Here is a 24,495-nt window from a genome sequence, read left to right as displayed (position 1 = left end):
TCACTCAAATGCACAGTGACGCTACCTTGTTATTAAGTCATGATGTAACTGCGTTGGTCTCACGATACGTCGAGACGTTCATAACCCTGTCTACACGTGTGTACCTCAAAACAGCTGGAGTGATTTAAAAAACTTTTTTTTTTCTTTTTTTCGCTTTTGTGTAATATTTTACTAAATAATTGGGAGAATTCAGCCGTTGTCCAGTCAGTGGCTTCCGAATGTCCTAAATTACACGTTTACCTTTGAGGGAAAAGTCCATGTAATGTCACCCAGAACACATTAGTCTCAACAGCTTAAAAACAGAAGGATACTAGGCTTCTTTAAGTTTAGATGTTAAGGTTTTCACAAAAGGTAAAGAAGTCGGGTTCCTTTCTTTTTTAGCTCTTAAGTCTAAAGAAGAAAACGATCCCCATTCCTGGAGGAGATACTAATCCCGTGGGGTTCTGGCGCCCCCTTGTGAATAAAGACAAACACATGCATTGATACATTTTAATGATTACATTTTAATGTACTTAATTATACCGTTATCAACATACAACAAATCAGTACACAGGAACACTTAGCTCACACTCAAAGATAAAAAACATAAAACATGAAGACACTGAAAACACGTTTCTGGTTTCTCACAGATTTGATACACTTTTTAACCACAACTGCATAATGGATAACACTGGCGATGCCTGCCACATATAGATACCCTTTTGGACCTTGTTTTTTTTTTTTTTTCTAAAGAAGTTCAGTCATTCTGAAAAGATTTTCACACCAGGCATGAAACAACCTTCAAAACTGCACTCAGAAGAATTAAAAATCAGAATGAATAAAAACCATACCTCATTAATTATACAAAAATAATACATTTTATTTAACCCCAATTGTGCTGGCTCAAAGATATTTTTATTAATAATTTAGCTTTTTGTTACTAACTGTGTCTCATTTATCATATGCAATGGCAGCCTCTTAAATAACCAGGTAAGAGGAAAAACAAAAAAAAACAAAAAAAACCCCCCACTAATTACATATTTGTTGTTCTTATGACTAATAACATTATCTGACCATTTTAATGCTTTCAAAAAATACTCCCTCATATTGTACCAGCTGGGAGAGAACATTTCCTGCACACTGCAAATGGCAGTACCTGCTAGGTATGACTCATAAAAATGGTCCCATCACCCACAGTAAGCAGACTACAAGCATCACTCATTACTACTGTGTCAAAGGCAATACAGAAAATGCAAATTATAACATTCTTGTACCATTTGGTTAGTTAAGTATTAATTCATATGTACACAAATACAGATCTGATGTACAGTATGTTCTGATATTATATAGGAATTATTGCACTACATGTTCACTTCTTGTAGTAAATGGCACAGTGAAGAGAGCAGCACAGAAACATGAAACACTGTCGCACAGACACACATGCTACTTTAATATATTGATGTATTATTTGGGGGTAAACAACAGTACTTCTCTAGTCATCAGTAACTTTCTGTTTACTTCCTCCACTGTATACCTCATCCGATTGCTCTCCAAAACACATTTTAAGATGGAAGGTTCACAGTTTAGCAGGTTATATATTAATCATGTGAGCAGTGCTGACAGGTTTCCAGAACTAAATTCTTTCCACCACTTGGCATTTACAGCTATATTAATCGTAACATCTTCCCTATGTTATGGCACTGATTTGAGATGATGTCACAGTATGTGCAGGGGTACTAATGGCAGGGTGAGGGACCAAACAGCTGCTGCTGCTATATGGTTTAGTCCCTCTGATTACATAGACATGTGCTCTGGGAGTACATAGGAGATGTCATCCCAAGGGTGGCGATACAGACCCTGTTTCAGCCTCTTCTGATCCAGGTAGTGTCCTTAAGGAGATATATAAAAGAAAGACTGGTTATCATACAAAGTAGAAGTGTTTGCTGTCTTGCAGACATTGCCATGCACGCAGATAACTCACCAATGAATCCCATACTGCGACCCAAGACAAAGATGCCATTCAGAGCACCAATTTCCACAAACTCATCTGCTTCATCCCTGTGAATGTGTGGTAGACAGGGAAAGGGGCTTTTTAATAATATAGACATGCTTCTGTCACATAATCCCAACAAGTTTCAGCACATCTTCCTAAGTAATCATTTTTATTAAAAAGCCTGGAAGAAAAACTATGCTATCCCTTAATTCTAGTTAAAGTGCCATTCTTAAGAGAAACCTGGTTTAAACTTTAAAGAGAAACTGGCTCACCGTGTAAATCCACCACAAGTCCTGAGCAAATCCACAAAAGCCACACCAATGAAGCCATCCACATTCAGGATCAAGTTGGGTTTCTTGGTAACACAAGTACAGCATAAAATCATTACAAGTGGACTTTTCATACCCTTCATTAATTTCCCTCTCTCCCTCTATATATAGACATTATTACAATAAGAAATACTCATATTAAACATGATAAGAGTTTCAAATAATGACGTTAGAATATAATCTGTGTTAGCCAAACGCTTAGACGGCTCTAAACATTCAGCTTCAGTTTTTTCTGCTCTTTGCTGGATACAGATGTGAAAAACAGGTGATATCCCAAATTTCATTGATTATGGAGGCAGCCAATGAGACGAAGCTCCGCTTAAAGTGATTGTGACGTTAAAAGTGAAGAGAAGCTAAAATCACTTGTTTCAGACAGACGATGAACTGGCAGCACCAAGGCCCTGGATGATAAAGATTATTTTGAACTGAATTATGCAAAGCTACTTTGGTAGAGTCCAACAATTTGGAGCTGGAAATAATTAGAATAAGTCCCCTATAATGTAAGAAATTAGTTTTTTCCAAAAGCTATTCCAAGCTTACCTTAGAGGTGGTGATTTTCTCTACTTCCAGAGCATAGTCCAGCAGCTGTGTGGAAGGAAAGTGCTGCTTCACAAAGTCCTTTAAGATCTGGACTCTCATGTCTGGATTGTTAATCTGAAAAGCACAGACAATTCAATTTCAACATCTCTTCTCCCCAGTCAAAATTGCTGTCTTCCTCTATCAGTATTAGCTCATGATCTAAGAATTATTAGATATGGTGCACATCTATATTTCTTGTATTTTTAAATACTTAGTTTAGCCAGAATAACACGATGCTGTATCAGATGCTCACACGCTAAGTAGCCATGGTACTCACCGACTTGACTCTGTGTCCAATGCCCATGATCAGCTTGCCATCCTTCTTCATCTTGTTCACAAATTCCATGGGCAGCATGCCGCTATCAAATGCTTTGCTGAACTGCTTTGCTGCAGCATCCAAAGCGCCTCCAAAACGGTCACCCTAAAAAAAATTTAAAAAAAACATTACAGGAAGAAAGACATAGATTACATTTAGGTGGTTGAGTTTTATAGCTATATAAATCAAGTAAATAGATCAAAGACAGGTGTGGGTGTCTTACAATGGTGAGAAGGCCTGAGGTGAGGCTGGAGATGAGGTCTTTGCCAGCTCGGGCACATACAATAGTGTTATGTGCACCAGAAACAGCAGGGCCGTGATCCGCAGTCACCATTAGACACATTTCGATGAACTGGCAGGCATACCTGGGCAACCTGCATACAAAGATGATGAAATATCATAAAAAGGTTGCATAGTTCAAAGATTTTTCCGGAGCTATTTATGGCTGAGTTACAAGCCTGACCTCCTCTGGAACCAAAGCAGCCCCAGAGTGCCTCCGAGACCTATTTCTGACTTGAAGACCTCAGTGATGGGCATGCCAGCATAAATGAGCTCCTGACCTCTCTCGTCACAGATACTGGTCATGAAAGAAGCTGGCTTACGGATCAGACCGAGCTCCTGAAAGGCAAAAACAATGAGAAAAATGAAAAACAACTGCCATCACACCCTTTAAAAGCTCTGCTCTTAAAAAGTTATTCTTTCTGGCATACTCACTCTTGCCCACGAGTAATCCATTGGTACAGTGGGAGGAGGCAACTCTTCAGCTGGCTGAATAACTCCCTTCGCAACAAGGTCATCATATACAGAGCTGCAAAATTAAAAATAACACAAAAATTAATTACATTTAGATCAAGAATCGCTGCATAAGAATATTAACCCTCCCCCTCATGAACATGCACTGACTTGATGATATCCCCAAGCTCATCAAAGCTTTTAGGGACAAATGCACCAGCTTCCTTCAGAGCTTTGTTCTTAGCTACTGCTGTCTCAGAGGCCTGGTTGGCACAAGCTCCTGCGTGGCCAAACTGAACCTGAACACATTGTGTAACACATTGAAGAACACAATTAAAGCGACAATTAATTTCTGGAATGTCTCATTACTCATCTGTTTAATATGCATCAAACACTAAATCTGCCCTCTTACCTCTGAGGAGAACATAGTGGCACAGGTGCCAATACACCAGCACACAACTGGCTTTGTGATTCTGCCCTGTTTGATAGCTTGGCAGATCTTGTATTCTTCTGTGCCACCAATCTGTTACAAGGGCACAGACAGTCAAAAATTAGCAGCCAACAACAGTTTAAAGCTCCGAGCACCAGTGTGTGATCATTTACTCCTCACCTCTCCCAGTACGACAATCATCTTTACTCCAGGAGTGTCTTGGTAGCGCAGCACATGGTCCGTAAACACAGAGGCTGGGTATCTGAAGAAGAATTATGAATTATGTCCCAGCTCACACCACATTTAAATCCAGAGCCAAAAAGCACATACGTACCTATCCCCACCGATGGCCACACCTTCAAATACACCATCAGTGGTGCGGGAGATTATATTGTTAAGTTCATTGGACATGCCGCCTGATCGGGACACATAGGCCACGCTTCCTGGGCGATACAGCTTGGAGGCGAGGATGTTATCCAGCATGCCTCCCGTGTTCCCGATCTTGAAACAGCCTGGCTTGATTCCTCCAACCTAGACAAAACAAAACAAAAGGTGGTTTACTTAAATTAAACAAAAACAAAACAGAAAGATCTGGTAAATTCTCATTAGAGGTGAAGAAAAACTAACAGTTGCTGGTCCAATGATTGTGACACCCTTCTCATCTGCTGTCTTGATAAGCTTCCTAGTGTGGGCTTCAGGGATTCCCTCAGCAATGATGGCAATGGTGCGAATCTGAAGACAAACAAAGAGAAATGCTTAACTGTGAAGCCCTTATTAAAGTTTTTATAGGCCACAGATGCTGCAGCTGGGTACCTGTGGGTACTGCATGGTCTCTATGGTGCTATCAAAGGCTGAGCGCAAAGAGGCAAAGTTGATGAGCACATCTACATCTGGATGCTTCTTCATGGCATCGCTCATGTTCTTATACACAGGGAGGAGGATCTCTTTATGTCCCCAGTAGAACTTCTGTTTGTGGTCTCCACTGGAAGGCAGCCAACAAGAAACGCATATAAGAAACAGTAAAAACAGTACAGTACTCTCAGAAGTTCTTACAGTTATATTACAGCAAACGGGCATTACACTGAGAGCAGACACAAGCTAAAGAGGACAGGCGCAGCATACATACGTGAATGGGTAGACCATAGCTGCGACAGATGGCTCAGCTCTGGAGCAGATATAGTCAAAGTCCAGCATGCCCTGTACTGCACGAGTCTGCATGCCCCACACTATCGACTTTGTGTGTTTAGTGAAGAGGGTAGTTGCCTTTCCTACAGAGAAAGGAAAACTCTTAGATACTGGTGGCACTGTTAGCAGTGTTTAAATAAAATTGGACATAAAAAAAAAAAGAAAATCGATATGTGAGTCCTTGTATTAAAACACTGTAACCTCCATTTTCTCCCAGAGTTTGGAAAATATGAAAATGAAATTTGAAAGTGGAAACATGGAAATAGTTTTTGCAGAAACCTATTGCTGACCACAGAGGGCGCTATAATACCTATAGTGAACTGTGCAGACATACAACGCCTCTACCTACTATCCAGTGATGGATGCAAGCAGGGCTGGACTGGGACAAAAAATCGGCCCGGGCATTTTGACTAGAGACCGGCCCACCAAAAATGTGACGTCATTCAGGGGTAAAACCGCAAAGGATTCTGGGAACTTGTGGCAAGAGGTACTAGCGCATGCAGGCTTTCAATTGAGCTCAGTTACACAGTGATAAAAAGAAACACAAAAAATGGCAAGAAGCTGTTGTATTATTAACTGCAATAGCCGGTGTTGTGCCAAAAAGTGATTGTCTGCCAAAAACTGATTGCTGGTATTTAAATTGCTATGAGTAACTTGTTGGGCTATAATATGTGAAACATATGTCAAATGCATCCCTCATGGATGACATGAAGTCATCTCTCCATCTCTCTCTGCTGCTCTTCTGTCTCCTCTGTCACAGACTTCTCCACTTTAGATGATAAATCAGCCTGGTGCAACATGTAAGGATTGGCACAATTTGTTAAGATTTTGAGGAGTTTGAGAAACTAACCTGAAGCATAAAATAAAATTTACTATCAGTAACTTCATAGCACCCGCCCAGCAGTATATAAACTCCATCATGCTAGCTAGTACGCAGTACCAGTTATTCTAAGCGCCTGTAAAAAGTCAGCACAACGAAAACAAACTACAACTAAACTTGGTTTATATCTGACACAGACAGCAGGTCATAACTTCTTGCCTGAAGTTCAGTTCCTCTGCCACTATGACCGGCGGCCGCCTCGGTCTCTCCTCCTCTTGCCTCCCCTTTCCCTTATCCACCTGCTGGCCTCCACCACTTGCTGATGTTGCTAAATCTGTGGAAGCTATGCCATAGCTACCGCCAAACAATTCAGTTATTTTTACACATTTGGCAGCGTCTGCCTGAAGGGCTCGTTTCTTTTTGGCCCTAATTTTTTCTGCACCTTCTTTCCTTTTTTTGTTCTCCATTTTCTTTAGTTCGTCTATAAGATTGCTAAACAAGGGGGAGGGTGCATCCGACCTCCTCGGCTGTAATTGGTCCAGCCCAGAGTCGATCATGACCAACTGGCCAATCCAACACCTTTCATTATTTATACCCTTCCAAAAAAAAAAAAAAAAAAAAATGATCGGCCCATAAAAACAAAAAATCGCCAGCGGCCCACCCCGGTATGCCCGATGGCCAGTCCAGCTATGGATGCAAGTATGACAAACAGAAAGGTTTTGGCATTTATTGTGTAGTCTCATGGTCGGGGTGTTTCTCACCAACGGGGGCTCCAGTTTTAGGCTTCTTTGCTGGTGAACTCTCAACTTTGCCTTTGTTTTCAGAGAAAGAAGCAGTCCTGCTGGACGCTGGCGTCTAGAAAGTATTAAAAAAAGAAGAAGAAAAAAGTAACTTTTTTCCCCCTCGCATATCTAAAAAAAAAAACCGTTTCTCAGTAAGGACAGCCTAGTTGGGACAGCTTTAGCTGTGATAGCTGTGATAAATGGTAGAGCCGCTGGATAAGTTGAGATCACGTGCACTTGATGTGCATGTGTCCTGGAAATCTATTAAAAATAGTTTTTGTTGATGACCCCAGTTTCCTAGTACTTCACATTTATTCACACCAATTCCCAGTAGGACAATTCATATTTCATTTCACTTTGTTCTTCTGTTGTAGCGCACATCTGAAGCAAAGACAAACAGGCATGCACACACACGCACTTCCTTTGCTGAAATCTTGCACTGCACATTTTTAATGGATGCCTCGAGCGGCGCGCTACAACCTTGCACTTCCAACTGCAGACTCACGACTAAAGCAGCCCACAGATCCCTGCAATGCTCTTTATATAAGAGCATTGCAGGGAACTGTGTAATCTGGTTCACTATGAGGACAAGATAATAGTGACTGAAACAGAGGCTGTGGCATGCAACCTACATTTGAGGGAACTGACTGATGTAAATACACTTCACAGTGAATTGCAAGAATATCTCGATGGTTTATCAGGCCAGTGCGCGTCATACCGATGTGCTGCTGTTGGAGTTGAGGAGGAAGTTGGCAGTGTGGGCAGCAATAGGAGGCAAGTTGGCAATTGGCCTGTGGCCCAGCGCCATGCCAACAATGGCAGTCATGTGGGTTTCTGTGCCAAAGACATGAATTGGGATGCCAGTGGTCTTTCCTGTGGAGAAAGGTCCAGAGTCGAATTAACTGTGGTGTGTAACAGCTGGCAGGTGCTTAGTCTCAAGACTACATTGATAGATTACAATATGAAGCCTAAATTTATAACATATCAGGAAAAACATACCAACTTCTCCCATCACTCTTAGACCTTCCTGGTAGTTGGGGCCTCCACGCCGCACAAAAATAGTGACCTCATGCTCCTTCAGTGGCTCCTGATAATCTCTGATAGCCCGAACAATTCCCTTTGTCCAAAATGACAGAGATGCTCAATTAACACATGACATTAAATAAGAAATATTGATATATTAACACCATGCAAACAAAATGCACACTGTACCTTAAATGTTGCTGCAACATTTGTGAAGTTTGCAATGCTTCCTCCGATGATCAAAACCTTCCCTGGAACACATTAATATGGAAATAATTTCATATAGAAATAATATTGTTTATAATAAAAAAGAAAGAAAGTAAGTAAGAAAGTTTACACAATTCCCACCATCAGAGTGCTTTTCTCTCGTCATCAAAGACAGGATGGTCTTGGCATAATCATAGGTCTGCTGTTCACTCGGTGCTCCAGAATACTCTCCATAATTGGCCAGCTCGTTAACCCCACCAAGATCACAGATTGTGTCACTGAGGGTGTTTCATATTAGTAAAGAGATAGAATAGAGAGAAGAAACAGATCAACAAAAGCAACCACAGCTCTGTTTTTCTTATATGGGGCATTTTCAGCTGCAACAATAAACACAACTTCAGGAAAATCAGACCTCCAGAACACATCCCCTTTATTCATTTAATACTGCACTGTAAACAGATACAACTTAACAGTGCACAGGGGAAATAATTAGTCACGCCTGATGGGTCTGCAAGTCCCACTCTACACCCCCGACAGACGGCAGAGCAAGTGAGGCACCGCTCTTTCTTCCAGACTCTCAGTAAAACAGCAACATCTAGGAATCCAATTTAGCTGGCAGCTGAATGGGCAGAGTCTAAACTGCTGCACTATCAGTATCCCTACTGCATCTCTGGCATTCTCCCCTAATACTAAACCCAATTATGCACAGAGGAATGAATTTAATGGTGATCAATACTAGAGATTGTTTAGTCTTGAGAGCCATGGATTCTAGTGTGTATGTTAGCACTATGACTGAGTACCTGTACACCACTGAGGCACCGCCGCCTGCCACCATGGTCCAGATTCTGCCTCGAGGATTAAGGAGAGTGAGTTTGAGGCTGGCTCCACTCTTAGCATCAAGGTCTGCAATATAGGCCTCCTACAAAAGGAAAAGGAAGAAAAGAAGTACGGGCACTGTTAAATATTGCCTTAATCAGAGACGGACCTTTTACAAGCATCTCACTACATAGTTGTAATTTGTCCTTTGCCTGCCCTGTAACATTAAAGGGGCCATTAATTAGAAATACTGTATAGATATTGACAGCGACAGAGGATGTGATGCACATCAGTGGTTGTTTGTGACAGTCAGGTCCACAGCTGGTGGCTGAGAGTAAAAAAAGCTCCCAATCAAAGGCACCTGCTGTCCCTCATCTCCACTTCGACTCGCAGCAGCCCAATTAGACCGGGCCGTCTGCTACACAGACAGACAGTCTGTCTCAAACCAGCTCCCACATGTTTCACCCAAAAACAGACAAAAAAACAACCATCCTGTAAACAAATGAAAAAGAAAAAACCCAGCCCGTTTCCATTTACAAGCTTACGAGTTAATATTTAACTACATTAAATATTAAGTTCTGTCAGTGTCATTCAAAAGTACAATAATCAGTCTTATTCATCTTCTAATTATTGAAACAATCTTTCATGTTATAGGTCTTTCATTTATTATAAATATAGCTCCCACAACAAATAAAGCAGAGCATTTCATGCATCTATGGGGTAAATTTATTTATTTTCTCCAAATCGTTATGCACATGTTGCAGCCCAGGCAATCTTTTCTGGAGACACGTTTCCTCTCCAAAGTGAGACCTACAGTATTTTTACGTGTGAATATGTTTGACGATACCACTGTTTCTAAATAATTATACAGGAGCTAACCTGTTTAAACCCATTTAAAAAAAAAATACAATTTATTCTTCAGGTTAAAAACAGGTTTACAGGATCCATCGCAGTTAACACTATCCCCTTCTTCTTACCTTTAAAGTACTGAGGAAGGCCATCACAAGAGGTCTAGGACATTTTAATTAACTGAAACAGTGCCATTATTTTAGTTTGGGAAGGCACAATTTATGAAATGATGAAGGTGATGGATGTTCTACTGTACCTCTGATAAAAAGCTAATGAGCAATAATAAGAAACAGTCTCAAGAGGTCACAATTATAAGTCTGATGCATCTCTACCTCTGTCCCTCTAGACCTCCCCTCACCTCGGGATAAGCCTCCCTGCCGAACGGTGGAGGAAACTCCACATCTCCCCACTTGGCCTTGCAGATGTAATCAGCTGTTGCGTCGATCTTAGCGGCCATGTCCAGCACATAAACTCCATCTTTTGTGACCACTAAAAGGGGAGATGTCAAGATGTATAAACTAGAAATAATCTTGTAATTAAACACACACCACAATCATATAAATCAGATACAGATTTAAGTTCTTACATTCCCACATTATTGTGACATGCAGTCATTGAAGCTGTATAGCAAATGATTAGTTTGATTTAATTAAGTATGATTAATGTGCTTTAATACACATTAAGACACTACACTGTATTCTAAATGATGGCACCCACATTTGGTTTATATTGTTTTGTCATTGATTTATATAAGATACATTAATTATTTATTTCCTCGGTTTTCTTGTGTTACTTGTCTGTTGATGCACTCCGCCTTATTTTGAACAAAGGAGGAGGCTAAGGGTGAAGGTGTTTTAAATGCCAACCAATTGAACGTAACCATCTGCTGAGACCGCATTAAGGGAATGTGGTTTCTTTACATTAAATTTACTTTTTAGTCCCTGTGGTTTCCACTGCTAGTCATGGTGGATAGTTCCCCCTCCCTGAGCTTGGTTCTGTCTTTTAAAAGGGGTTTTTTTCCTTCCCACTGTTGCCAAGTGTTTGCTCATAGGGGGTATCTGATTGTTGGGGTTTTCCCTGCATTATTGTAGGGTCTTTACCTTACCATGTAAAGTGCCATAAGACGCTGTTGTTGTGATTTGGGGTTACTTAAATAAAACTGAGTTGAACTGAATTTGGTTAGGTCTGTTTGATTAAGGTCTTCTTTCGTTAAGTATTATTTTCAAGATTTGTTCAGCTGACATCTTTTGTGGGCTCACCTATGTCTAAAAATAGCCTGTTTTCATGATAGAGCATTTTTCCATATAATTTGTCTTTTCTGGATATAATAAAACCCACATTAAAAAAAAAACAGTGATTATACATCCTTTAACTTACACCACATCAACAGGAAAAACTACCAGAGGGCATGTACTGGTTACTAATTACATCTTTGCAAACACATGCTGCCTTCATCAAACAGAAAGTGCATGTATTATTTAATGTTTTTCCCCCCTCTGTGTCAAAAATGTGTGTTTCATGATGATTTTTTTGTGATGCTTTCCTCTCTAATTTCCTTTTGATGCCCCCTTTCCAATTTTACAACCTGATAACATATTAATAAGCTGGTGCAAGAATAAAGTGTAGATGCTATAACAGTAGCCTGTTCAGATATAGTTTGAGATGTTATTGTGGACTTGAGAAAATCAAAGAAAAAAAAAAACCCTACCCAGAGGGTTGATCTCCAGATATGTGAAGAACAGGTCTTCATACAGGTTGAAAAGTCCAACAATGAAACTGGCCAAGATGCTGCAGAAAAAGAGAGAGAGAGAAACAATAAGTTCAGTGTATAAAAGCCTGATTTTTGGATTGGTTGCAGCAGTGCCTGAATTAAATGGAGATGTCTGGATGCCGTGATGCATAATACAAGACAATCACATTAGAAATAGGGGGGGGAAATTAAATACATGAAAAATCCACTGATATAAAACAAATTGCTGGCTACAAATCTTGGGCTAGCTCAAGCTCTTAGTCACTTACTTGAGTGTAATAGCTTGAAAGACTAGCTTTGAAGAAAAAAAGTTGCCAACTAAATACACTACAGCCAATTTATTATGAAGAAAAATTCCCTAGAGTTGTCACTGACGCCTTGTTTCCCCCAGTATAATAAGGTTTTATTATTATTATTATATTAGTGGTGACTCATGTCTTATAAATCTATTCTATGAAGCATGACTGATACAAGCCACAGAATGTTTAGATAAGGAAGGACTACAAAGTATAAATATGAGTGCATGACTTTACCCTTTGCCACAGACAGTATAATTAAATGACAGACACAGGCTGCCAGGTGTAAAATCTGAAACAAATGGGGAAGTGCTCGAAACCTCATTTAATCTAATCTGCAAGATGTTCATCTTGTAAATCATAGTCCTACTTATAATAAACAAGACAGTCAAGCAGGATAGAGAAAAAGAGGGCAATTAATTATTAGCCATTCAAAAAGAGAGGAGAAAACACTGCACTGCCCTTCCTATGGACTTTGTATTGCATGAAGGTGCAGTGTGGTGGAAGTCACAACCAACAGAAGTAAGCTGAGGAAGCAAACAGCTGTGCTTTTTGCAAAATCACAAACAGGATAAAACAGAAAAGGAAAACTCCTTTATACTGACATTAATTATACTTAGTTTTTACACATTGCATTTTAAAGGTATAGAATTTGCATCATGGATGACTGTATGATCTATTTATGTGGTGATTTTATTATGTTTAAAAAAATTCTTAACTAATTAGATCATCTTGATAGCAAAATATAATTAGGAATAGGGTGCTAAAATTATCCTTTGATAGTGAAATTTATTTGTGGTCACAAGCTTGTGAATCAATAGTGAAACAGAGTTCTAGAGCTGGGTTGCATATTGTGAAGCCAGCTGTTTTTCCCTCCTGTGCTCTGTCTCCATGCTTGTGATACAGATGCATGGGTCATTCATGTTATTTCAGTCAGATCCACCTGTGGCAAATCATAAAAGATGGCAGATGTGAGGGAGAAAATGAGACTGGGCCCATCTATTATACACAGTACAGTCTATGATCTTTGCCTAGGTAGACTCTGATTCCCATGAGTCCCTTTAGTATGCTTATGACACACAGCAATGAAAACTTTGCAAAAGGACTCATCTTTGTGAATCCATCTCTTTTTGAATATCAAAATCTCCATGACAAAAAAATGTAAAAATTGCAAAACATTCACATGCAAAGCAGTTTCTATGGTCTGTATTCAATTTCTTGAATTGAATCTAACTATTTTTATCTTTAATCTGCAAAACAAATTATCCTCTGCATATTAACAATAATGCTATAAATATACACAACAGGAGCTGCATGCAAACAATCTAATTTGCCTTCTCCATCACATGTCAAAACAGAGAAGTGAGAGGTTGCTGTAGGGGAGGCAGTGCTTTGCTCTCCTCTCCTGTCTGTCAGTTCTGCAGGCAGCTCTGAGCCTCTGTACCCGTATCAGCCTTTTGTCAGGTCGTCGAGTGGCCCGTGGGGGGAAAAGAATGACCGAAACCCCAAGTGACTCAGCTTCTCATGTCTGCTAGCTAAATGCAGGTTTTGTTTTGAGTCCAGAGTGTGAGGAAAAAAAGTGTTTGTGGGGGTGAGGAGGTGAGCTGGGGCTGGCAGAGTGATTTCTGGGATGGCTTCTTCAATGTCAGCCAAGACAGTGAGACGGCCAGAATCTGCCATCACAAGAGCAATGCTGAAGAGATGGATAAGAGGGTTTGGCGGAGGGTCAGCCACTGTATCCTTCCCATCAAAATAAGTGGACGTGTTCTGAATGTGGCTGTAGCGTTTAAAAAAAGAAAAAAAAAAGGCTGGGAGGTGGAGGCTGATCGAAGAAAGGCAAAGCCAAGGAGGGAGTTTGTCATTTGTCTAATGGGCAAATGGAAACCCTCTGCCCGTGTACTGCTCCCCCCACATTTACTGCCAATATTAAAGTGCTCTCTCCAGCTTAATTTATTTGCTGCTCCTCCCTGTTGGTCAGTAGTTCCTTCTATTTTTAGCAGTTTAGTGATGAATACATCAATGTTTGGGTGACAGGGTGTATTAATGAACATAAAATTGTTAACAAAATATTATTTTACAATGTTTTTATTCAGTAATGTTGTCTTTTTTAATATGAGAAGGTCTATAAATGTTTAATTGTTCTCTTGTTTAAGTGCACATACTGTTTTGTGGGGACTTACTACGAAATAAGGTAAAGGCTTCCTGTAAAAAACAATTTAATCATGTAAAAGGTGTATTAGATTTTAAACAGGTTTCACAAAGATGCTGCTTATTCTGTGAGGATGAGACTGTGTAAAGGCAATATACAATATTACTCCTGCAAGAGAACATATTTAGTCTTCCTTAAAGGCTAAATATGCAGAAACTGACAGAGTACACAATAACAGAAACCCCAGTCTAGTCTGTAATATGCAAAAAAAAATGCAAATTCTAACTAATGCTGAGTTTCATGCTCATTTTCATAAACTGTACATACTGTGTCCACTCCCAGTCTTTGTCTACCCTGCACACATCAAGATTCTGCACATGCACTCCCTTTACCATTTCTATCCCACTTACACTTTCTTGTCATTGGGGACATGAGTCAGCAGGTCTTTCTTCACCAGGTCTTCACTGATCTTTTCATCCACCTTAATTAGTAGCTTCTGTGCCTTGGCGTCGACGTCTCCTACATCCACCCCGCCCTCGTGGTGAAACAGCACATAGTCCCCTTCTCGAGTGGCGTATATGCACACATAGAATTCTTCCTCCTGACCAATGGATAAAGTTTACAAATCTGTCCATTATATTTCTTGAATACTTTAAATATTTGATTTAGCATCTGTAGTAATACGATATGAATAGGCTAAGATATAAAGAAGGTAGGAATTTATTTTACCTGCTTATGTGGGACAAATGGCTCAATGAGGAAGTTTTTGAGAACACCCTTGGCTTTTCCCACCTGCAAGTCATTAACACAATAATAATCTTCTTAGGGAGCACCAATTAAAAAAATAAATAAATAAAAAATAATTATATATATATACAGTGGGGCAAAAAAGTATTTAGTCAGCCACCGATTGTGCAAGTTCCCCCACTTAAAAGGATGACAGAGGTCAGTAATTTGCACCAGAGGTACACTTCAACTGTGAGAGACAGAATGTGAAAAAAAAAATCCATGAATACACATGGTAGGATTTGTAAAGAATTTATTCGTAAATTAGGGTGGAAAATAAGTATTTGGTCACCTCAAACAAGGAAAATCTCTGGCTCTCACAGACCTGTAACGTCTTCTGTAAGAAGCTTTTCTGTCCCCCACTCGTTACCTGTATGAATGGCACCTGTTTGAACTCATCATCTGTATAAAAGACACCTGTCCACAGCCTCAAACAGTCAGACTCCAAACTCCGCCATGGCCAAGACCAAAGAGCTTTCGAAGGACACCAGGAAAAGTATTGTAGACCTGCACCAGACTGGGAAGAGTGAATCTACAATAGGCAAGCAGCTTGGTGTGAAAAAATCAACTGTGGGAGCAATCATCAGAAAATGGAAGACATACAAGACCACTGATAGTCTCCCTCGATCTGGGGCTCCACACAAGATCTCATTCCGTGGGGTCAAAATGATCATGAGAACGGTGAGCAAAGATCCCAGAACCACACGGGGGGACCTGGTGAATGACCTGCAGAGAGCTGGGACCAAAGTAACAAAGGTCACCATCAGTAACACACTACAACGGCAGGGAATCAAATCCCGCAGTGCCAGACGTGTTCCGCTGCTGAAGCCAGTGCATGTCCAGGCCCGTCTGAAGTTTGCCAGAGAGCACATGGATGATACAGCAGAGGATTGGGAGAATGTCATGTGGTCAGATGAAACCAAAGTAGAACTTTTTGGTATAAACTCAACTCGTCGTGTTTGGAGGAAGAAGAATACTGAGTTGCATCCCAAGAACACTATACCTACTGTGAAGCATGGAGGTGGAAACATCATGCTATGGGGCTGTTTTTCTGCCAAGGGGACAGGACGACTGATCCGTGTTAAGGACAGAATGAATGGGGCCATGTATCGTGAGATTTTGAGCCAAAACCTCCTTCCATCAGTGAGAACTTTGAAGATGAAACGAGGCTGGGTCTTCCAACATGACAATGATCCAAAACACACCGCCCGGGCAACAAAGGAGTGGCTCCGTAAGAAGCATTTGAAAGTCCTGGAGTGGCCTAGCCAGTCTCCAGACCTCAACCCCATAGAAAATCTGTGGCGGGAGTTGAAAGTCCATGTTGCTCGGCGACAGCCCCAAAACATCACTGCTCTCGAGAAGATCTGCATGGAGGAATGGGCCAAAATACCAGCTACTGTGTGTGCAAACCTGGTAAAGACCTATAGTAAACGTTTGACCTCTGTTATTGCCAACAAAGGTTATGTTACAAAGTATTGAGTTGTATTTTTGTTATTGACCAAATACTTATTTTCCACCCTGATTTATGAATAAATTCTTTACAAATCCTACCATGTGGATTCATGGATTTTTTTTTTTCACATTCTGTCTCTCACAGTTGAAGTGTACCTCTGGTGCAAATTACTGACCTCTGTCATCATTTTAAGTGGGGGAACTTGCACAATCGGTGGCTGACTAAATACTTTTTTGCCCCACTGTATGTATGTATGTATGTATGTATATATGTATGTATATATATATATATGTATATATATATATATATATATATATGTATATATATATATATGTATGTATGTATGTATGTATGTATGTATGTATGTATGTATGTATGTATGTATGTATGTATGTGTGTATATATATATATATATATATATATATATATATATATATATATATATATATATATATATATATATATATATGTGTGTGTATATGTATATATATAATTATTGTGTGGGAGCAGCTCACATGGGTTAAAACACATTATAGCATGGTCTATATCTATCTATTATGGAAAACAACAGATGTTTCATTACTGCCTAATTCCAATTTAAAGATAAATTTACTGTGGGAGAAGCAGACATATATGTACATGAAATTAAAAATGATAAAGTGCAGAAATAGCACTGTGAATGAAGGAACTGACATTTTAAATGACAAAAAAGGAAATGCTCTCATGTAGAACTGCAGGCATAGAGTGCTAACACAGCCACAGCTCATTCAGTAAAAGCTGTCACTGTTCTTCTGTTAAAGGCCAACAGGCGCAACGCAACCAGGGACCGGCTGAGAGCAACCAGCCGTGGAGGAAAGAAAAAAAAATACATATAATAAGGGTGAAAGCTGCCATTTTCAAGGGGAGAAATAAAAAGAAAAGATTGATGACAGTAGTGAAAATGATTGAAAAACTCACAGTAGCTTATACTCAGATAAATAAAGTGGCAAATATGAAACAGGCTGATAAAGAAAAATAGAAAGCAATGCCTTTATAGAATGTCATATTGTACCTGAATTTTTCAACCTAACCACTTATGTCACTATTACCCCACAAAACATTAAATACTAACTGAAAAAACTGAAGACGTGTGGGCAAGCAAAGTGTGAGCATCATAAAGGAAGTGACAGGATATATTTATTTAGAAGTGATGTTGAGGAAGTTAATCTAGTATGGGTGTTGTTCCTGTAAACAGCACCACTTACTTTTTCATTGAAATAGAGTCAGAGAGGAAGACAAGCATCAGAAAATATGAGATCAGAAGAGTTAATGTTAAAATGTCCGCGGGAGGGCGGACAGCGTAGATGTCTAAAGTCTGTGGATGTGATAACAAACAACGAAATGACATGGGAGCTTCAAATTGATACCATAGATTTATCCACTAAAAATCTCAGACAAGTTGGAATCTAAGTGACCTTGAACTAAAGAGCAGAGGTCAAAGGTCAGGTTTGCTAAAACGTTGTGAATGCGTTAATGTAATAACAAGGAGACGTAGGATTCTGAAATCGATGCTATAGCTGTTTCTACAGTAGGATGCTGAGGGGTAGCACTGGTCAGTGCCAGTATTTTAATAATATGCATTCACTGTGTGCATTTTGAGGGCAAAAGAAGTAAATGACATATGAATAAAATATACATGTTTGTACTAGTGAAAGTAATTTATCTGCAAAATTACTTCATCCAGTTAAAATGATTACTCTACTGAATTACACTTCTCCTCGGGAGAGGACAATAAAGATGACATGGCCCAGCAAACTGAAACACTGCACAGACCATCAACAGAGCAGCAGTGGCTGCAAGTAGTAATATATAGTAATTCTACCTCTCGGCTGATTCCAAACAAACGATGTTTTCTACATAGCCAAATTGTGTGCTAACTACCTCACACCGCTGTGTCTGGGGTCCGAAAGAAAAAAATTAAAATGATATACCTTGCGGCAGTTGTGAAGTGCTGAGGAAAATACCGTGTGTCTGATGGGGTGATTTTATATAGGTGGATTTGGTTTCAGTTGACCTCTGACATGCAGAGATAAAGAGCAGGTTGTAAAGAAAAAGGTGGAAACTATAGAGGTACAGTTAGGGGTGTGCGCCTTTCTATGTGAACGTTAGGGTGCGTGTCCTCGGATGCTCTTGTTAAGGAAACAACCTTTATTGTTGGGGGGGCTGGCAAAAAACCAGTGCAGGTATATTACTACTGCTGCATTTATTCGTATTTACAGCCAGTAGCACTGCTGACACTGTCACCTAATTTGCAAGAAGATATGCAGTTTCAGTGCTACACACACTCTTCTTCAGTGCTTTATGAACCAACCCAGTCTCTCCGTAACTCACTTCTGGGTTTATGAGGCAAAGCGGCGTCTCAGTGCTATGTTGATGGAGTGAGTGTTTCTTCAGTGGCAGCACTTGCCTCAGCTGACTGGATTGATTTAATACCAGCAGGCTAGCAATGAAGTCAATAACAAACTGGGCAGCTGTTTAGGCAAACGTGCATCAGGGGAGGAATAAACATAAACCAGGCACATGCAAGGAAAACTGGGAAGGAGGGTAAGAGAAAGGGGAAAGAAGAAGGGAAAAAAAGGGGAAAAGAAAAACACTGGGATAATATTGACTGGAGGACGGTTCAGCAAAATGCACGCTCTCAAGCAGAAGGGTGGGTGGAGGGAGTTGCCTGAGAGACAGCAGAGAGGCAGAGGGTGGATGACGTACTGTGGTTTCTTTCATAAGGCGGGGTTTGAGCCACTCTTTGACGCCATTTAGGTCCAGGTTGACGCCAACCAGACCCAGCTTGCCTCGTCTCTTGATGAGCTGGTCCGGCTTCACCACCAGTCTCTGAAGGAGGAAGGGAAAAAATATTATCAGCAAACTTTGAATGAATTCATCAAATTGACCTTTTCAGTTTGAAAAGCTAAGTCTAAAGTAAATGTTCTAATTTAATCTGTAGTCATTCTGCTTTTACACTAGTATGTAAATATTACTTTAAAGGAGCAAATTTAAAATATTAAAGCTGGAGAGGTTTCTAGAGGTAACACTTAATGCATTTTAACAGCATAAATATGAGATTTGACACCAGTGCAATGGTAAAAATGACCCCAAAAAAAAAAACCAAAATCTGATTCTTAATCATCCATCCATCGTCATCCGCTTTGTCCGGGGTCGGGTCGCGGGGGCACCTTGAATCGCCACCTTATCGTGGTGGAGGGGTTTGTGTGTCCCAGGGATCCCAGGGGCTATGTTGTCTGGGGGCTTTTGCCCCCTGGTAGGGTCTCCCATGGCAAATTGGCCCTGGGTGAGGGACCAGACAAAGAGCAATTCATAAGACCCTTATGAAAAGGACACCGAGGGAACAGTTTACCCTGCTCGGGATAGGGTCACCGGGGCCCCGCCCTGGAGCCAGGCCCGGGGAGGGTGCCCGAGGGCGAGCGTCTGGTGGCCGGGCCTTAGTCCATGGGGCCTGGCCGGGCACAGCCCGAAGAGGAGACATGGGCCCATCCTCCCGCAGGCCCACCACCCGCAGGAGGCGCCATAGGGGTCGGGTGCATTGTGTGTGTGTGTGATTCTTAATCAATCCTTTTGAAATTTCCAGCTTCAGTGCAACTATTTCATTATAAAGTATATAGTAAAAGTACTGAGCCACATACCCATTACCTACGGGAGCTGCTCAACACCCATGCCACGAACCTGCCGGCGCAGGTTTTGTGTTGATTTTAATAACAGGAGGTTTGGAAGTCTGCACTTATCGAGCTAAGAACCTTGTGTGGTGGCAGGTGTGCAAAAACAGGATGGAGTCTGATGTCTGAATCTGACTGAGTCTGATGTCGCCTATCTTTATGCCATCTCAAGTTTATTCAGTGCAATTTTAACTTTTATCAATCTTCCAAAAAAAAAAAGAAAAAGAAAAAAAGAAAAAGAAAAAGAAAGATGTAATCTTTGCCTTCTGGGAATTATAATTTATGAATCATGAATTTTATGATGCTTTCTACATCTATTAAACAGTAGAATGCATAATCACTGCATTAATTGGCAGAGTAATGGTAAAATCTGGGGCTGTTATTTGCAGTCCTGAATGAATTCTGCTTTCAGTGTAAGCCAAATGTTTCAAAGTGAATTAATGAATGGAAAAGGCATGGATAGGGGCCGACATATTCATGTTGCAGTGATAAAACACACACTGTTTTCCTCAGTTCATTTTATTTCAGACCACAAGACTGCAGGTATGTTTTTTATAGGATTGCTAAACAATTCCTTACTGCTCTGGAAATCCCAAGTATTTAGTACCTGAACGATGAGGTGCCATGTATTTGAGAAATTATCTCTCATCTACCAACCATCCCATACGATGCAATTGAAAAATTACATAAAACCCCTACTGGCATCACCCAGTTCCTCTTACTTCAGATGAAAAGAATGACTTATGACAATGGAGCCATTACTATCTGGGTGCTTGCCAGTGAGCAAATGAGGAGAGGGCTGAGGGTGAACGTTAATGCAATTTCTGAATCAATTCTGCAGCAGGACACATCACTGTGGATCTGCCCTAAGCATCCTCCTAATACCTTCCAGATAAAATCCATCAGCAGAGAGGGAGGCAAACAGAGAATGACATTTCATCGAGCAAGATGAGCAACAGAGTAATTAAATCAACTGATATGATAGCTGTCTATGTACGTAACAGAAGAGCAAACTGGAAGCCTGGAGAACCTGTGCAAAAATGCAAAACCCAGCTCAACATTTGGCTTCTGGTGGTGCAAATATGAATTTTTTCTACGTCTTCTTTTTTTCTTGTGCTTTTACTTTGCCCAATTTCCACCAAGTATGGAACAGAACTGATGGTTTCCTCCTCTGTCTGTGATTTCAGCTAACAAGCACCAAGAGAGCGCTCAGCTGCCAGCCTAAGTAATCGTGCCTATAAAGAGGATATCCTTTTCCACAAGCAAAAGAGACTGTGCTTTGGAGATCAATGGTCTATAAATTAGAGACATAACAAGATGACTGTTCAGTCAGCTAAATAAAATATTACTTCACCATCCACATATATTACCGCCCTAAATGTTTCTCCTGCCTCACCTCTGTGAGCAGCCATGGGTGCTCCTGAGCCAGTCGGTCAAAGTTGGTCTCAGGTGTCACGTTTGCATAGCGGAACCTGTTCTGGATGGCCGCTGATGTGCAGATGTACTTGTAGAGGAACTCCTTTCCCGTCTGCTCAGAGATGGCTTTGGCTGACATGACTGCTCGGGTGAGACAAACAGAGAGAGATGTATGAGGAGATATGCAGATGAGAAGTAAGGGTTGATACAGAAAAGCAAACATGTGGTGGATAGAAACAAAACTAAGCACAAGATGTTACATTGAAGCATGCTTTTTTTTTGGGGGGGGGGGGTGTTTTGTTTTTTTAAACTAATTATGCAAGAGTTCCCTAATGCACTGCTGTGCTCCCAGAACTGGCAAGAAATGGTCTGCTAACATGATGACTGAAAGACAGCTCAGCGGTTTATATTCAGTGTGAGTAATAACAGACATACTTAACGGTAAAGCAATAAGAAACATGGTTAGAGGCACTATCAGGCCTTCTATCCTTCTGGACAATCACATATGAGGTTTGTTTCAACCTGACAGGACACGAACAGTAAAGCCAACCCTAATGTGATTAGTATGGGTTTGTTTCATCTGCACACTAATGAAGTCATAGGCAGTTAGTTATTTGCTCAACAACCGGATCCACACAAAAGCTCCAGCAGAGCAGGAGGAGAAATGACTAAATAAACTCACCTCACAAATTTACAGTTGCAATATGAATTATATGATGATTATAAACAATAAATATGCAGCACAGATAAGAAATAATCTTTGGATGCAGGACCTGCTTTCCTTTACTGACAAAATGTGACGGAAGTAAAGTAAGAAATTCAGGCATCTGTAATAACATCTGTAAAATTTTACTGCTAAAGGGTGGGGCGTGAACTTTACACTTTTGCCGCATGTTTCACTCAGTGAGGTCATCTCCACTGGAGTCAACAGAGGTCAAAACAGGACATCAGTGTTTGAGTTTTATAAGCAGCCTATTATGCACAGACACATCTGATTTCATAATACCAAGACCACAGCAAAGTAAATATGCTGATATGAACAGTCATGAACAGCTTCAGGACTTAAAAATGAGAGAAATAATGTAGAAGCAGCAAAAATATAAGGAAACTAGTACTTCTGTAGCATCACCGAACCCATCTCCGATGACAGCTGTTCATTTTTAAACAGGAGAAAATCTCACACTGAAGACTTGCATTTTTCTTTGCATACTGTGCAGAACATCTTGCAGAAGCACGGCATTAGATCTTAGCTTTTTTTTCTTTTTAGGTTCAACTTCAACTTACTGAAATTCTGGCCATTTCCATTTCGAACTTGTTAGACATTTCAGTTTTACTGAGAAAATCTACGTATGTGCCTTCTTACCATCATTTCTTGGTGTCCATTAGATCTGATCTGTTTTAAGATCATTGAAGTTTTTAGTTTTTTAAATTTAATTTTTTATTTAAGCATTGTTATTTTAACTGCATGCCTTCACTTGTGTTTATGTCATACACTTCTGATACACTGACTGATGTAGTTGACCCTCCAACAGTGTGTTGGTAAACTGATGACGCTCTGGATTCTCCATGTAACCTTTCAGGGATGGAGTACCTGCTCAGTCTGTTGCTATAAGAGATTTAATAAGCTGAAAGCTCTGACGTCTGCTCGCAGTTCTCTGCGTGCTACACTGCGGACCTGGCAGCTATTTCTTTAACGGATTAATGGGACTGTCATGGAGCTTTCTCATTATTGATCACTGCTGTCTCTGAGTCACAACAGCACCGAGTCCAGACCAGCAAATGTGGTTCAAGCAAAGCTCATCGGGGGTCACATACATCATCTCATTTCTCTGTTGCACCTGACCTGTCAAAGGTGTTAAATATCACTGATCCACAGAAACACTGGTTCAGATTACACACTATAACCTAAATTAATAACAAAGGGTGATGGATGCCTGGGGAAGGGAGAACTGAAGCAAAATAAAAAGCCGTTTTAAAAGAATGCAATCCAATATCAAAATTGGAGGTCATTGTATAATTTTTAGCTTTCATTATAACCCCACTAACTATTACAACAAAATCTTCCTGACACAGTTAAAGGACCGAGTTACTGATTGAGTCACACATCCCTCAGTGGAAGGATTTGGTCAGTCTGGTTCATTCATTTACAAACCGGTCAGACAGCCTCGCAGTTATCTGGCAAACATCCACATCACTACTCACTAAAGTCTTACTCAAACTTACTAAAAACCAGGATGTAGGAAAAGTACAAGTTAAACGTGGTTTACGGACTGACTAGTTTAACTTCTCTTATCAGACAGAGAGAGAAAACAATAGACAAATAGTTAAAGGAAGTTAGAAAGAAAAACCACAGACGCGTTTTTAAGTAACAAAGTGGCGTATTTTACCTTGTTTTTTGTTTTTATGTCGTCAGCAGCTGTATAAGTTTGTTATGGTCTGATGGGTGAATTTCCTCGGCAGTGTTTCTCCACTCTTGCCGCCTGCGGTGACCACTGGTGCGGGAGAACGAGGTTCCCAGTCAGTTTTGTCTCCATCGCCTATCTGCTGACAGGCTTAGCTGATGTTTCCTGGGCTCTGATTGGCTCTTTCCATAACGTACACTTTTGCTGCCTTCATGAACAGTAAGAAATATTACAACTAAGTTACGGAAGACACACTCGAGGCAAATAAACTGGTAACACTGTATATATGTAATTTAATTTTAATACATAATTTTTAATGCTTATCTTTTTGCTTCTGTAGCTATAGCTTTGATATTAAACGTTTTTAGCCCACGTGCGCATCTTTCCTACATTATTGTCTTTATTGATGGATGTGTGAGTGGGCAGTTTTATTCATACTGCGCTTGAAGATAATCAGACAATTAAATAATACATTTATAATAACATTTTAAAATAT

The 24,495-nt window shown here is 40.3% G+C and overlaps 1 protein-coding gene across 1 annotated transcript; it reads right to left on the bottom strand.

Annotated features, from left to right (window-relative positions):
* Positions 1-483: 483 nt before the first annotated feature.
* On the bottom strand, positions 484-24,135 carry aclya (ATP citrate lyase a). The gene is made up of 28 exons (XM_086289793.1): positions 23,985-24,135; positions 21,578-21,738; positions 19,220-19,342; positions 14,965-15,027; positions 14,646-14,836; positions 11,749-11,828; positions 10,399-10,529; positions 9,176-9,294; positions 8,517-8,653; positions 8,358-8,419; positions 8,145-8,262; positions 7,864-8,018; positions 7,125-7,218; positions 5,485-5,626; positions 5,172-5,340; positions 4,986-5,090; positions 4,693-4,889; positions 4,539-4,620; positions 4,341-4,451; positions 4,100-4,227; positions 3,911-4,004; positions 3,660-3,814; positions 3,420-3,570; positions 3,158-3,301; positions 2,842-2,955; positions 2,245-2,327; positions 1,961-2,037; positions 484-1,868 (listed from the first exon to the last, which is right to left on the bottom strand). Exons 2-28 carry the CDS (start codon positions 21,734-21,736, stop codon positions 1,774-1,776), a joined length of 3,279 nt encoding a protein of 1,092 aa, XP_086145919.1. The 5' UTR covers positions 21,737-21,738; positions 23,985-24,135; the 3' UTR covers positions 484-1,773.
* Between the last annotated feature and the right edge of the window lie 360 nt (positions 24,136-24,495).

Source organism: Aulonocara sp. 'chitande type north' Nkhata Bay, linkage group LG4 (assembly GCF_057382095.1).
Source record: "Aulonocara sp. 'chitande type north' Nkhata Bay isolate Kocher_YH1m ecotype deep benthic linkage group LG4, A_spYH_male_GT1.1, whole genome shotgun sequence".
Classification (NCBI taxonomy): domain Eukaryota; kingdom Metazoa; phylum Chordata; class Actinopteri; order Cichliformes; family Cichlidae; genus Aulonocara; species Aulonocara sp. 'chitande type north' Nkhata Bay.
This window is presented reverse-complemented; position numbering and strand designations above follow the sequence as displayed.